This window comes from Meleagris gallopavo, chromosome 2 (genome assembly GCF_000146605.3).
Source record: "Meleagris gallopavo isolate NT-WF06-2002-E0010 breed Aviagen turkey brand Nicholas breeding stock chromosome 2, Turkey_5.1, whole genome shotgun sequence".
NCBI lineage: Eukaryota > Metazoa > Chordata > Aves > Galliformes > Phasianidae > Meleagris > Meleagris gallopavo.
The window spans coordinates 16,586,093-16,600,082 of NC_015012.2; the positions used below are offsets into that span (position 1 = coordinate 16,586,093).

Here is a 13,990-nt window from a genome sequence, read left to right on the forward strand (position 1 = left end):
CGGCCCATCGATGAGGGGCAGACCGCGCCGCTCCCTCCGCCGCAGCCCGCATGGGTTTGTGGAAGCTTCGCTCGCGGGCGGGACGGCTCGGAGCTGTGCCCGGCCTCGTTGTGACTGCCGAGCCTCGAGCAGGCAGCTTCCGTGCGGCTGCTCTGGTGACGTGAGTGACCAGGTCTGATTCGCCTCCAAACGTGTCTAAGTTCTTTACAGAGAGAGTGGTGAGGTGCTGGAACAGGCTGCCCAGAGAGGTTGTGGATGCCTCGTCCCTGAAGGTGTTCAAGGCCAGACTGGATGGGGCCGTGGGCAGCCTGGTCTAGTATTAAATGTGGAGGTTGGTGGCCCTGCCTGTGGCAGAATGGTTGGAGATTCATGATCCTTGAGGTCCCTTCCAACCCTGGCCGTTCTGTGATTCTGTGTCTCATTTCAGTACCTCGCAAGCAGCAAGTGCGGTCATTATGTGGACATTGGGATCCTGGCCTCTGATCTGCAGAAAACCTACAGGTGAGCAAGGATCTGTGTCCTTATATTCCACACTCGGGATATAAAACGTATCATTCTGTATTTGTGTGCTGTCAAAATTCTAATCTTGTGTTACTTTCTTTGTCAGTTGTTGAGGTATTGGAACAGTAAGATTGTTTCTGCTCCCCTGTTTTCCTCTGCTGATATATCAACTAGCTTACATTATATTATTACGTTAGCTTCGTGATTCAACTGTTGTTGAAGAACTACAGGTGCATTACAACATGTTAATCCTTACCCTACAGAGCTGGAAAGATAGAAGAAAATAACACCTGGGTGCAGGCAGATGAGGTGGCTGCTTAATTTTTACTAAACATCCCCTTAGAGATTGAGGTATTCTGATGTTGTTTTCATCCTGGTGAATGATTTATTCTGGCCTTAAGAAAAAATAATCATGCGATCAGGCTGGTTCTTAGTAAGAATTTGTGCAAAATTCTTACTAAGCCAAAATTGCACTTTGGCTACCAACTTATAATGCATGACGTTTTGTTGGTTTTCTTTTTTTTCAGTACTGAATATGGACGAAGAAAACGAAATGCTTTTAGAATACAAGTTGCAAAAGGTAATTCTGTCAGTATTGTGCCCGCAGTGCCAGAATTTTGGTTATACTTTGGTTGTTTGGCTAACGTGCTTAAACTTTTTCTTCAGTGTTTGGAATAATCAGCAATGAAAAAAAAAAGAAGATTTAACAGCTTTAGAGGCAGAACATTTGGCAAAAAGAGCAAGGCATGAACACAAGAGAAATGAGTAAGAAGAATTTTTACCATTTGATAACTTTAACACTGCCCTTAATATTTAGCTTTTCTTTAAAGCTTTCTGTCTCTGTATTATTAAGTTTTGGTAGTTCAAAGGTTGTAGGCCTGTCCTTAATTTCCTGTAGGCTTGTCTTCCAAGCATATGTTAAAGAGTAAATCACAGTTTCTCTGCTGTGGTAAAGGTATGGCCCTGAATTACTGGATATCCTTGTGACTTCCTGATAGTTTTCTGTATGTTTAAGTTCCTTTGTTTTGTTTTGTTTTTAATCTTTGATATTGTGTTATAAATATTATCTAAATCTGGAGGAGAAGGCTACAGGAGAAGCTGTTCTGAGTAAATCGTAGCCAGCAGGGAGGTTGGCATTAAGATTCCTGACTCCTAAATCTATGCATAATCTCAGGGAAGATCGTGTTTTCTAACCTGTGATAAATGTCAAGGATCTCAAGAACAATTAAGACACTGTAATCAGAAGGACTACTATAATTCAGCAGTGATTTACAGTAGCTTCCCTTGTGCTAGCCTTGGTGATTATGTGGCTTCGGGGTGAGCTGAATCACATTGGTGCCACATCCCTATCCTGACTGTCTTTCAGCTAGGATACCACATTGATCCAACCCATCGCGTTTTTAGACTCTTTACAGTAGTAAATTTAGAACACAGTTTGTTTTCACTCTTATCCTGCATTTCTTAATTGCAGGGAACAATGTTGTGAAAATTGCATTTGTTCTGTTTTGTGCGTGTATCTCTCTTTCATTTTTTTCTCTGATACATCATGTTTTTGTCTTCTTACCATGTAAAGGACTATAGGAAGTTCCACAGAGGACTCTGACGATGATGATTATCCAGAAGATTTAGTAAGTTATATTAAATTATGATTTCTTGTATTTATGTAACACGTGATTGTTTTTTGTAAAATTGCAGTGGAAGTTTAAAAATAGTGCTAAAAGTTGGCTACCTTCTGGCAGTAAAAGAAGAAGCTGTGGTGAGGAATCACTCTTGAAGAAAGCATGCTGGAGGGCCAGAAGAGTTGGCTATCAAATGATTGAAGTGATTGAAGGAATTGACACATCTGACTATTACTGAAATTATAACTGTTAGCTAATTAATGGGTTGTTTTGGGGTAAAACATAAAGGCTGTTGCCTGTTCAACCAGCAGATGTAGTTTTGTCTGTGGTTGTTTGACCTCAAGTGGAGTGTGATGGAAAATATACAATTACTTTTCCAGTGAGGTTAATACTGACTGATGTTTATGGAATACTTTTCATTGGCTTCTTAATATATGTAACCCAAATTATAACCTTTGTTTTCTGTTTATTTTCTTTTAAAATACATGAATTTGCAGTCTACAAATCATATGAACAGTTCCCTGATGGCCTTATACAAGAAAGGAAATCCTGATTCTGTTCTAGCCACTCCAAAAAATGAACCAATGGAAACCTCCACTCCTGTGCAAACAGCTCCTCAAACAAGCACCCTTTCACCAGCATCTCAGGTTGAAACGCGCATCTCTAAAGGTGGCTGGTTCATCGATAAGACTCCAAGTGGGAAAGACTTTTTCATTGACCTTTCTGAGGATGGAGAAGGAGATGAGAAGAAAGTGGTTTCTGAGGTATTGTATTTTACAAACCCAATGTGATTTAGGTAGCAGGTATGGCTATAAATTCCTATGTAATTTAACAGGCTTCCGAAGATAGATACTGAGACCAAAAGGACTGTCTGTCTTTGTGGATTTTTAAAATTACTTTTATTACAAATATGCATGCTTTATTAAATGCAGAAATCTTAAATAGAAGGGAAGATTGGCTTGAGCCTAGTAGACTACAAATTTTTGGCTCGATTTCTAAGGAAGATGAGGCTTAGGGTGTTGATCTGTCATGTCAGAAGTGATTTTTGAACCTTCTGGCAAATTTCAATCCAATAGTTAAGAAAACTTTCTTGTATAATTTTGGGGAAAGATGTAGTCCTTAGTAGTAGGACTACTACTAAGTAGTCCTACTAAATTAGTGCCCCTAGTGAGGGAAAGGTAAGTGGAACTTAATTATTATTTATTCCATTTGCCAATGACCAGTATTATTAGTCACCAAGCATGTTCTTTGCTGTAGCCATAGCATGTGGTCTCCCTTAGTGGCTAGTTTCAGTGAGCCTGGACAGATTGTTTGGATGGATGAGGATTGGGGGAATTGAAAGGGCTTGGAAATGTATTGCTGTATAATGCAGTTAAAAATAGAAGGTACCTCCTATCCAAACCTACTGCTCACTTTGTGATTTTTCTCCATGTGTTTTGCTGTTTTTTTTTCTTTTTTTCTTTTTTTTTTTTCCAAAAAGAAACCCCTTTGTTTAGCTATTGGAAGCTCTATTTCTTTGTAGGAAATAACATTTAATTTTATTGTGTATTTTATTTTAATGAAGGAATAACTGCATTTACAGCTACCTTTTGAATAGACGAAGTGTTTATTGAATAGGTAGATTCGACAAATTATCCCTTGATTAGATCAGATGGTGAGGGTTCTTTAGTTGTTGTAATTTGGTTATGAGTATGTACTCCTAGCAAAAATGTGACTCATATAATTAGCTCCTAAAAATAATAATTTAAAAAAAAAAAAAACAAAGGCAAAATTTAAATCTAAATAATGTTTATGTTAAGCATCATAGACACTATGATGTTTTGTTCTTTGAAGTATTTGCAGGAATTCACTGACTGGCTATATTATTCTGTTTTTATACATTAGAAATCAACAGAATTTTCTGTCTTGGAAAGTGAAAAAAAGAAGGCAAAGGGTAAAAGAGCAAAAAGGAAAAAAGAAGAATTTCCAGATGTAGATAAAGAAATTGAATCCGTCTTACTTAAAGGGAAAGGTGAGAAGTTGTTTTTGGCATGCTGCTCTAAACAGAGAGATGATGGTGGGTGACTGTGGAATCCATTCTAGAGAACTGTTACTTTTCTGAGGTACAAAGAAGTGACCTCAAGTATGTGGTTAATAGGCTTAGCCTTTATGTTGCACTAAAACATATTCCAGGCTTGTATGTGCTACCAAAAACAATACTGCTCCATGTACTTAGCTAACTGTTGAGGCTGAGATCTTTTTTGTTTTATATTAGTAACTGATTACGCTTTGTCTAAATTTGCATGACTTATTTTCTCCTGAACAGGTAAAAGTAAGGGACCAGAGCTGTACCACCCATCAGTGAAGTTTGAGGATGTAGGAGGCAATGATGAAACTTTGAAGGTTAGTTTAAGTGTTGATTAAAACATCGTGTGAAAAATGACAAATGAGAAGTCTATCAGAATTCATCTGTGTGGCACTAAGAATAGTTGCTTATACCAACAGCAGCAGAGTTGCTTATTCTTTTTTTTTTCCTTTGATCGCTTTTTCTGAAAGCAGTCACTAACACTGTATTAATAAACCAAAGTTCTTTTTGTTTTGGTCTGTGTATGATATTAACCATTTATAATATTATTTATTTATTTTTGTCAATTTTAATACTTTTTTTTTCCTTCTCAATTTAAATGGAGATCTCTCTCTTGTTCTTAATAGGAAATATGCAAGATGCTGATTCATGTTCGTCATCCTGAAGTCTATCTCCACTTAGGTGTGGTTCCACCTCGTGGTTTTCTTCTACATGGACCACCAGGATGTGGAAAGACACTACTTGCACAGGCAATTGCTGGAGTAAGATAGCTCTAAATTTAGCTTTTTCCTTTCTTAATTATGTTTAGAAAGAAGAAATAACCCTCTTTCATCATAGAGTAGGTCTTTTCCTCTTTATCTCTTTTCTCTGCTTCTTCTCTTAGTCCAAACTACATTCATTTTCACTTCCTTAGTTTAAATTCCGTCTGCATTTGTACTTTATGGGACCTCCTATGAAGAAGGGATGTAAGTGAATTAATTGTGCTGATACATTCGCAGGATTGCAGTATAGGCATGAGTAACGGGAAGACTATACATGGAAGGCACTTTTGGTTAAAATTACCATAGCAAACTTGGCTTTTGTATTCAGTTCTAGTCATACAGCAAAATGTCTTAAAACTGTTTTTAAATTGAGGTTATTAATTATCTTTTTAAAAGGCACTTTCAGATTTATTCTTGAATACAAAATCTTCAGGTGTAAAAGATGTTGTATTGGGAAATATTTATCCTTTAGGACAACCAACATTCCTTCCCTCTGGTAATACTGTACAGTGTTCCTCGTTTCTTTCAGGAACTTGAGCTCCCAATGCTGAAAGTGGCAGCAACAGAGATGGTGTCTGGAGTATCAGGAGAATCTGAGCAGAAACTGAGAGAACTGTTTGATCAGGCCGTGGTAAGGCACCCATTGGAAATCACATTGAGTTGTTTGCCCTTTTCTTCGTAGAGATTCACACTTCGTTGCTGGGTTTGAATTTGAGTGAATTATTAGTGACAATCTTTATATTGCTGCACAAAAGCTACAGTGTCTCCATTTCTGTGACCAGAATTCCACTGTACTGTCATGCAGTCATAGACCACAAAGGTTACTATTCTAAAGTCTTGACCGAAGATAGTATCAATGTAATGGGAGCAACGTAAATTATTTACCCACTTGGAGCTACTTGGAATGATTTCTAAAAATCAAAAAATTATACAGGCTGTTTTACTGTGCTTTTTTTGTTACAGGTTTTTATTGTTGTTTTTGTTTGGCTTTGAATTTGAGTTAAGGCTTTGGGTCTTTAGGCATGAAGTAAGAAGTTTGGGACAAATATCAAAGAGCAGAAGTAAAGTTGCATTTAAAGTCTTGCTCTGCCTTAATATGAGTATTAAACACACAAGAGAACTGAGCTGCTATGTATCAAACATTCAGATTTGTAACTCTTGTGATAAAGATGTGACTTTCAGACATTGTGAGAAACAAAGAGAACCAGGATGAAATAATTTTAGTTTGAATGAAAGCAGATTTTCTATTTGTTAATATGGCTAATTAAACAAAATGATGAGGACAGTTTTCTGTTTCTAATCTCTGAGGATATTCTTGTTTTCTAACTACTCCTTTATTCTATCTTTCCCCATAACTGCATGCAAATGTTTAGAGTATGTATAAAACAGTGATAAATAGGGCAAAGTGCTTAATTTTGAAGCTGTTAGGTTATGATGTTTCAGGTTTCTACGACGTTTTGATTTTCAGAAAGCCTTAAGATGTTGTTTAGAACAAAATTAAATAAGTGATCACAGAGTATTTAAAATTCAATACCTTTTTTATATATATTAGTTCATAAAAGGTTGCCTTAAAAGTTATTTTTAATAGATGAAATGCATTGTAGAAAATAGGAAAAGCAACGGATTTTAATTTTTAAACCTACTGTATTCATTTAAGTGGATTTTACACTTGGTTTTTGTACTTCTGTAGGGAAAGGGCCGTTCCACTGCATGTTATGCACTTACTGTGGAATCTTTGTAGCTTGCTTGTTCTCTTTGTCCTTTTTTAAAAGGAAGAAAAGGTGAATGACAGCTAGATGGCGCAGTTGGTGCCTGGTAACAATGAATGCTTGGGGCTTCAAACGCTGCTTTTCTGACCGGGAATTCAGACTTTCTTAGATGATGATTCAAGTATTTTCCATAAGTGTTCCTTTGCACCATAAGTGCTTTTTGATGGTATAATCCTATGTCAATTAAATGCTATTGTTATTGTTTTATGTTAGTGTTGGCTTTTATGAATGCAAAGTGCTTGAAATGTTAGAACACACCTGTGTAACTTTGTAATAATTAATAATTCTTGTACGTAGCTCAATGCTCCATGTGTCCTTTTCATTGATGAGATTGATGCAATCACCCCAAAAAGAGAAGTTGCTTCAAAGGACATGGAGAGGAGAATTGTTGCCCAGCTCCTAACTTGTTTGGATGGTCAGTTTCAAAAACCTCTGTACTGAACTAAGATCTTTCTAATTATCACTTTAATTAGCTTTTCTTCATTAATGACTTGTGGTTACTTTAGTGGAGATGGTGGTAATCGTTTTTCATGTTTTGGCACAGTTTACCTGTGTGTGAGGGGGGTGGGAAACTTTTAATAAATCTGAGGGGATGTTACTGCATTATTTTCACATCCTCTCTGTTATGTAAAAAAACTTAATGGGAGAATCTGTCAAATATTATTTGAAATGCATGTTTCTGCTTACCTGTGCAAAACACCTGTTCTGGACAGTAGAAATAAGGATATACAGCATCTTAGTGTGATTGTTGGTTACTTTGTGCTGTTCTAAGTATTACTGTGTGTGGCAGAAACAGAGTAACACTTATTCTGATATATAGTTGGGAAGGTGGTTATGAGTACTAACTTTCCTTCCTTCCTTTAGATTTGAATAACGTGGCTGCCACTGCCCAGGTCCTTGTTATTGGAGCAACTAACAGACCTGACTCACTGGACCCTGCACTGAGGCGAGCTGGGAGATTCGATCGAGAAATTTGTTTAGGGATACCAGATGAAGCAGCAAGAGAAAAGTATGTGTGATAAAGCTTCTTCGTTATTAAAAAATAATAATAAAAATTGAAGGTTTACAAACAAATTAGGGAAAAGTACTTTTATTGTGCTTAGTTCTTTTTGTGCCTGCATGCACATACATATCAGCACAAACTGGAAAGCACGGAAGAGATTTAAATGTACTTAAGAATGCATCTACTCTGTGGCTTGGTAGCTGTACACTTGGAGTGGTTTCCTTTCTTACATGCAAATCTCATTTTAGCGTTGTATTAATGGGTTACGTATCTCCCTATGTAACTATTGAATTAGGAGCATAAACTAAATATAGCACTTCTTTTAGTCCTCTTGAGCACATTTTAAGAAGGCCCAGATTCTTCTGTTCTAGTTCTTGTGGAAATACAGCAGTCCAGGCATTAAGCCAGGCTGCAATCATCCTGCTGTGTGTGTTACTGGCATTTTTTACTCAAAAAATCTGTGACCCTTAGATTAGATTTTAAAACATATATTTGTCTTCTGTGTTTTTTTGCTACTGATTTCCACAACAGCAGAAAACACATGAAGAGAAGTATAAAAGCAGCTGTGGCTTATTTTGTTATCAGGGGAAGGAAAGTAAAATTAAAGGATAAGTTGCTCTCGCTCAAATAACCTTATTTCTGGGTTGAAAAAGCAAACCATTTTGCATGCAGCATTGATATTGTCATTTGTTATTGCCGGCACTACTGCCGTTCTTCCCTCTTTTCATTCCACCTCACTGCAGATTTATAGCTCTGTAACATCTGTGTTCCTCTCCTTGGTTGTGGGAAAACATGCAAGTGGTTAGAGTTTGAACCTGATTCATGAAAACTCTGATTCTGTGGCATTTCTAATGTTCATGTTAAACATATGATGTCCCTAGAGACAGCACTGTCTCAGAGGGTGTGAGTTGTGAATAGATAAGCCACTGTGTGTAACAGAGATTGTGCACAAGTTGGAGCATAGTTGCATTCTCACATTTCTTTGTTTTGTACAATTGTTTGTATTCATGTCCCTTGGGGTATATACCCTTATAGGAGCTACTTATTTCCTCCTTTTCTGTTTTGTCTTGGGGTGTTTTTTGTTTGGGGATTTTGTTCCCTGTATTAAGGTAAAGGATCATTTAGAAACAAAGAAAAGGTGTAAGGAAGCACAGCACTTAGCTGTCAGTTACATGGAGCTGTTCTGTATTAGTGGTGAAACTGCATAGGCTTGAGTAATTTTAGCTCTTGGCATAAGAATGAGGTAGCAACTTGACAGAAATTCCTTTTAGCTTGTTTTCCCAAATAAATAAGCCTTGTACAGTCAGATTGCTTCTTTTTTCAGTCACTAGCTTTTACCCACTGAATGACATTACCTGATTGATAGTGTTGTTTTTCGCTTATGCTCCAAAAGGAAATATGGGGCATCACTTTGTGGCTTTCAGCTTAGTTACTTTCTAGCTGTTGTAAACTGTACACACCGTACTGCTTCAATTCATGTGGGCTGCAAGAGACCTTAAATTGTTGCTAATTTTTTTCATATGAAAATTTTTAAAAGGCCACTTTCATCTTTATTTTGTTTTTCTTTTCTTTTCCCTTCTTGATCAGAATTCTTCAGACGCTGTGTCGAAAACTTAAGCTCCCTGAGTCCTTTGACTTTCTTCAGTTAGCACATCTGACTCCAGGTTACGTGGGTGCTGACCTGATGGCACTTTGTCGCGAGGCAGCTATGTGCACCGTGAACAGGGTCCTGATAAAATCTGAGAAACAGCAAAGGAAATGTGTGCAGGCTGGAGGAAACACAGCTGAAGAAGGAGTGGGAATAGAAACAGAGATCCCAGTGAAAGAGAACACCAAACAGCTTCCTTCTAAGGTATTTGTTCTCCAAAGTGTCTGCGTCTGTTGTCTTAACGCTGAGCCATTTTACAACTATGAAAGCCTTTGCTCAGAAATCCTTAAACATCTGTGGCCAGTGTAGTGTTAAATTTAGATTTAGGCACATCAGTTTGGAAGCCAGGAGCTTAGCTTATAATAATCTGTATAAGGGGACTGAACTACAGGCTCCCAAAAAACAGATCTTCTATAAATCATGCTAATATTTTACAAATGTGGGGTTTTGTTATTTGTTGTTGTAATTGTAAGAGAATTGTAAAAATATCAAACTTGCACTGAGTTTTTACCAGGCCGTTTGCCTTGTCCTCATTGAAACATGTCATGATGCCTGACCGTCTTCCCTAACCTGGTAGACTTAGAGCTAGCCAAAGTCTGAAAGTATTTATGCCACTTACATTTTCCTTCCAGCTGCGTGATTGTGTGCATTAAATCCCACGCAGTATGTAGTACCTACCTCACGTTTGAGGAAGAGGCATTTAAAAACTCTGTGAAAGAGAAGTTGGATTAGTAAATGCAACTTTAGCTGCAGAGAAAGACACTATTAACCTGTGGTACAGCTGGAACTCTGTTGCAGAAAATAGTGTTTCCAGTGCTGGAAATATTCTATGCCACAAGTGTTGTGGCGTGTGTGACATGCTGGGGACAGTGAACCAGAATATCTTTACAGGCTTTTGGCCCTATTGCTCAAAATTTTGAGCGTATTGCTTACTGTATGCATTACATGCAGGATTCCTAAAGACTCGTCTTGGAGAAGTTGAAGTGTTTGTAAGTCCACACTGCCATCAGATTCTCGTTTTAGAAGGACTGTCAAAGAAAATTGTTAGTGTAATTAATAAAAAGCAGTGTAAAAACCTGCAGAGAGCCTTTGTGTGAAAGTAATAGGGCCATACTGCATACCTCCCAGCGTTTCCTGGGGCCTGATGTAAGTACAAGAAAAGGGGGAGGGACAGGTAGTGGCTGCTTTTATCAACAGCACCATGATCAAAGGAATTATTGAGGATAAGGAAGTCTAATCATAACAGAGACGTATTTTGATAGCTGGCGGGAGGTTGACATGGTCTAATACAGGGTATTGTCATTAAAGCAGTAGTATTATATTTATCATAGAAAAATAAACATATAAAACCCTTTTAAAATAATTCGCACAATTCAATAAACAAATCCGTTGGTCTCAACTATTTCATAGTTTCTCTTAATGCTTCTGTTAGAAAGAAGAGAGAGATCTTAACAGAAAATATTGGGCTCTGTAAAACACACACTGTGGTGAGTTTCAGGGCCATCTTAGTTGCAACTAATACAGAGTGATAATTTTCCCATATTCTGCTGTGGAGAAAAATGTTGAAACTAAAGGGATTTCTGCAACTTCTTATTCCCTTTGTCTTCTAGTGAAAATCCTAGTTTTACTTGAGGTGCAGTATCACGTAGCTTTCATATGGCCTTTCTGTATTACAAGTGTTCTTTAATGAGCTGTCTTCTCAGATAGCTTCCCTAATAAGGAATTGATTTTCACTAACTGTTACATACCTGTCTTCCCCAGCCCTTGGCAGGCTATGCTCTGCAGGGTGGAAAGTGTTAGAAAGCATTTTGCTGTACCTGTTTTCCATTTGCCCAAACTTTATCAGGGCCTGGTTACAAAATCAGGTCTCATCGGCCTGAGGAAATGAATTCACAACTTGAAATCAAATTACATTAAATAAACACTTATCATCTAAGCATGTTATGAGGTCTAAAGATTTATATGTAACGTGATATTCCACAAATTGTCCAGTTTGGTAGAGCTGTGAGAGAAACAGCAGGAAAAAAAATTGAGGACAAAATAGATGTGTTAGTTCTATTTGTGTAGTATTTAAATCAAGATTGTTGTCTGTCAACTGAATGCTTTAACTGAAATAAATTTATGTAGTGCTTTCCTCGAGCATTTTTATTAATGTCAGTCTTTAATGCTATTTTTATGTTCTATGTTACGTTATACTATGTCTATGTTATGCATGATACTTTGTTTTATAATAATGAATATTACAACTGGAGAAAGTATTGCTCTAAAAAAGCCCTTGAAAAAGCTTTTAAACATCTTAACTTGTGCAATGTTTTCTCTGCATTTCTCTGTACCCTAAGGAAGAATTACAGAGACTTTTAGATTTGCTGAAGAGGCCAGACCCCTTGCCTGAGGATCAGCTGCAGAAGCTGTGCATTGAGATGAATGATTTCATTGTCGCACTGCCATCAGTGCAACCCTCTGCCAAGAGAGAAGGCTTTGTCACAATTCCTGATGTGACATGGGCAGATATTGGAGCCCTGGAGGATGTTCGGGAGGAGCTGACCATGGCAATACTGGTATGTGTTAATGTTACTTTTGAAGGGTTTTTTTGCACCTCCATCTATTCATGTATGTTTGTTTGTATTTATTTAAGCTATAATGTGTTGCTCGTGAGTTCTAGCGTGCTACAAACTAGAAATATTGCAACATCTTCATTTAAAATAGACTTGTAACAAATTGGAAAGCAAATCATAAAAGTCTGGTGCGTGTATATATGTATATGCATGTATACTTCATTTTTTGTATTCAAGATTTGATTTTTCAATATGTTCATTATTACTGAGTGCTAAGTATTCTAGAAGTTTTCTACCAGTAACCTTAGTTAGACAGTTGCTATGTGGGGGGAAAAAAAAACAACATTGATCCTGCTTAATAGGCTTGCTGCTTGTCATAGCATAGAATCATTGAGGCTGGAAAAGACTCTAGGATCATCTAGTCCAACTGTCAGCCTATCCCCACCATGGCTGCTAACCCATGTCCCTCTGTGCCACATCTCCATCGCTCGTGAACACCTCCAGGGACTTTACCATCTCCCTGTGCCACTGCCTCACCACTCTTGTCTCTGAATAATGATGCTTTTCCCACTTTGGGGGATACTTACCAATGCAAGGTAATAAAATGCCTGTTGACTGACTGCGTATATTCGTTTAACCTGTAAAGCATTAGAACAAAGTACTTGCTTAGAAATGAATTTTCTTCCAGCTGTAACTGAAATGTTGGCTTTTTTGTCACAGATAACCATGATAACTTATTTCATAGGCACCTGTGAGGAACCCAGAGCAGTTTAAAGCTCTAGGCCTGACTACTCCAGCTGGTGTTCTGCTTGCAGGGCCTCCTGGGTGTGGCAAAACACTATTGGCTAAGGTAATACATTTTTCTGAACATGTTTAAAAATAATGGAGAGTCTTGGTGAAGTGGGTGTTTTTGTGAGAATGACTGAGTTTGGATGATACTGCCAGCAGCATCATCCCCATTAAAGTATCACTGTCCCATTAAAGAGAGAACACCTTGCTAAATCCTCCAACCTCTGACACTCTTAACTGCATACAGTGATACTTCTTGCTGTTTTCAGCAGGTGACCACTATGCTATGTTCCTTCTCCAGGTTTTTGTAGTTTTGTGGACAGAACCAAAGAATACATGAAAAAATGATTTTCTCTGTATACATCTTTTTGATAGGCTGTGGCAAATGAATCTGGGCTGAACTTCATATCTGTGAAAGGTCCTGAACTGCTAAATATGGTATGCGCTGGTCATTGTGCTTTTGTTAGAAGCAACAGAAGCAGTGTTGTTTACTCTCTGCTTAAAATGTTCAGTAGTGATGTCTTTCTTGTGAAAAGAAAGGAGTTACCTGGGTAGCTTAAGTACTTCTTGGTTTAAATTACTCTTTAATGTGTTACTAGGCAGATGGAACCTTCTTGAATGAAAGAGAATTTCTAAATGACCAACTACATGCATTAGTGCTGTTATGTAGATCAGGAAAAAGAGCAAAAATTCATATCAACAGTGAGAACAATTGGTAATTGGTAGCAGCAAGTCAGTAGTCTGCAAAATTTTCAGTTTCCAAGTTTGGAAATGTGTTTGGAGAGTCTTCGTCTTCTTAACAGAGGACTGAAACCTTGAGAAGCCATGGTTTTTAGCTGATCAGAGTAATTTTTATATGTTAACAGATAAAGGCAGTCTGATTATATATTTTTTTTTTAGAGTTAAGAGTGTTAAACTGAAAGGAGATGGCTGCATTCCATATCTTAGAAGAATGACAGTTATGTACTTATCAGTAATTTGGAAGCTGAAGCCAAAATACTGAATTTGTTTATTCTTTCTCCAAGCTTTTTACTGTGTATTTCAAGTAATGCTATCAGCCAAGAAATATAAGTTAATGAAGAGTCCCATTTCCTCGTGGAAGGAAAAAATGCTTGGCTGTGATTCAGAGACCACGATGAGACATTAATTATATCAAAACATGTATGTTTAGAAGAAATTGTTTCCATTTGCAGCTTGGCAAACCCACTCATAATGACTCAAAGTGAGAATCTGGCTTATATTCCAGTTCCCTGTCTCCCAGTTCTCCTGTCCTTGAGCAA

General features: G+C 37.5%; 1 protein-coding gene across 1 annotated transcript in view; it reads left to right on the forward strand.

Annotated features, from left to right (window-relative positions):
* The first annotated feature begins 6 nt into the window (after positions 1–6).
* Positions 7–13,990, forward strand: part of NVL (nuclear VCP like) — a 30,100-nt gene continuing 16,116 nt past the window's right edge. The window contains 17 exon segments of the mRNA XM_010706670.3: positions 7–172; positions 428–501; positions 1,029–1,081; positions 1,168–1,190; positions 1,193–1,266; positions 2,075–2,129; positions 2,618–2,884; positions 4,005–4,131; positions 4,426–4,502; positions 4,812–4,946; positions 5,476–5,577; positions 7,013–7,130; positions 7,580–7,724; positions 9,306–9,570; positions 11,706–11,924; positions 12,667–12,771; positions 13,086–13,148. Coding sequence (XP_010704972.2) covers positions 11–172; positions 428–501; positions 1,029–1,081; positions 1,168–1,190; positions 1,193–1,266; positions 2,075–2,129; positions 2,618–2,884; positions 4,005–4,131; positions 4,426–4,502; positions 4,812–4,946; positions 5,476–5,577; positions 7,013–7,130; positions 7,580–7,724; positions 9,306–9,570; positions 11,706–11,924; positions 12,667–12,771; positions 13,086–13,148 — 2,064 coding nt within the window. The 5' untranslated portion in view covers positions 7–10.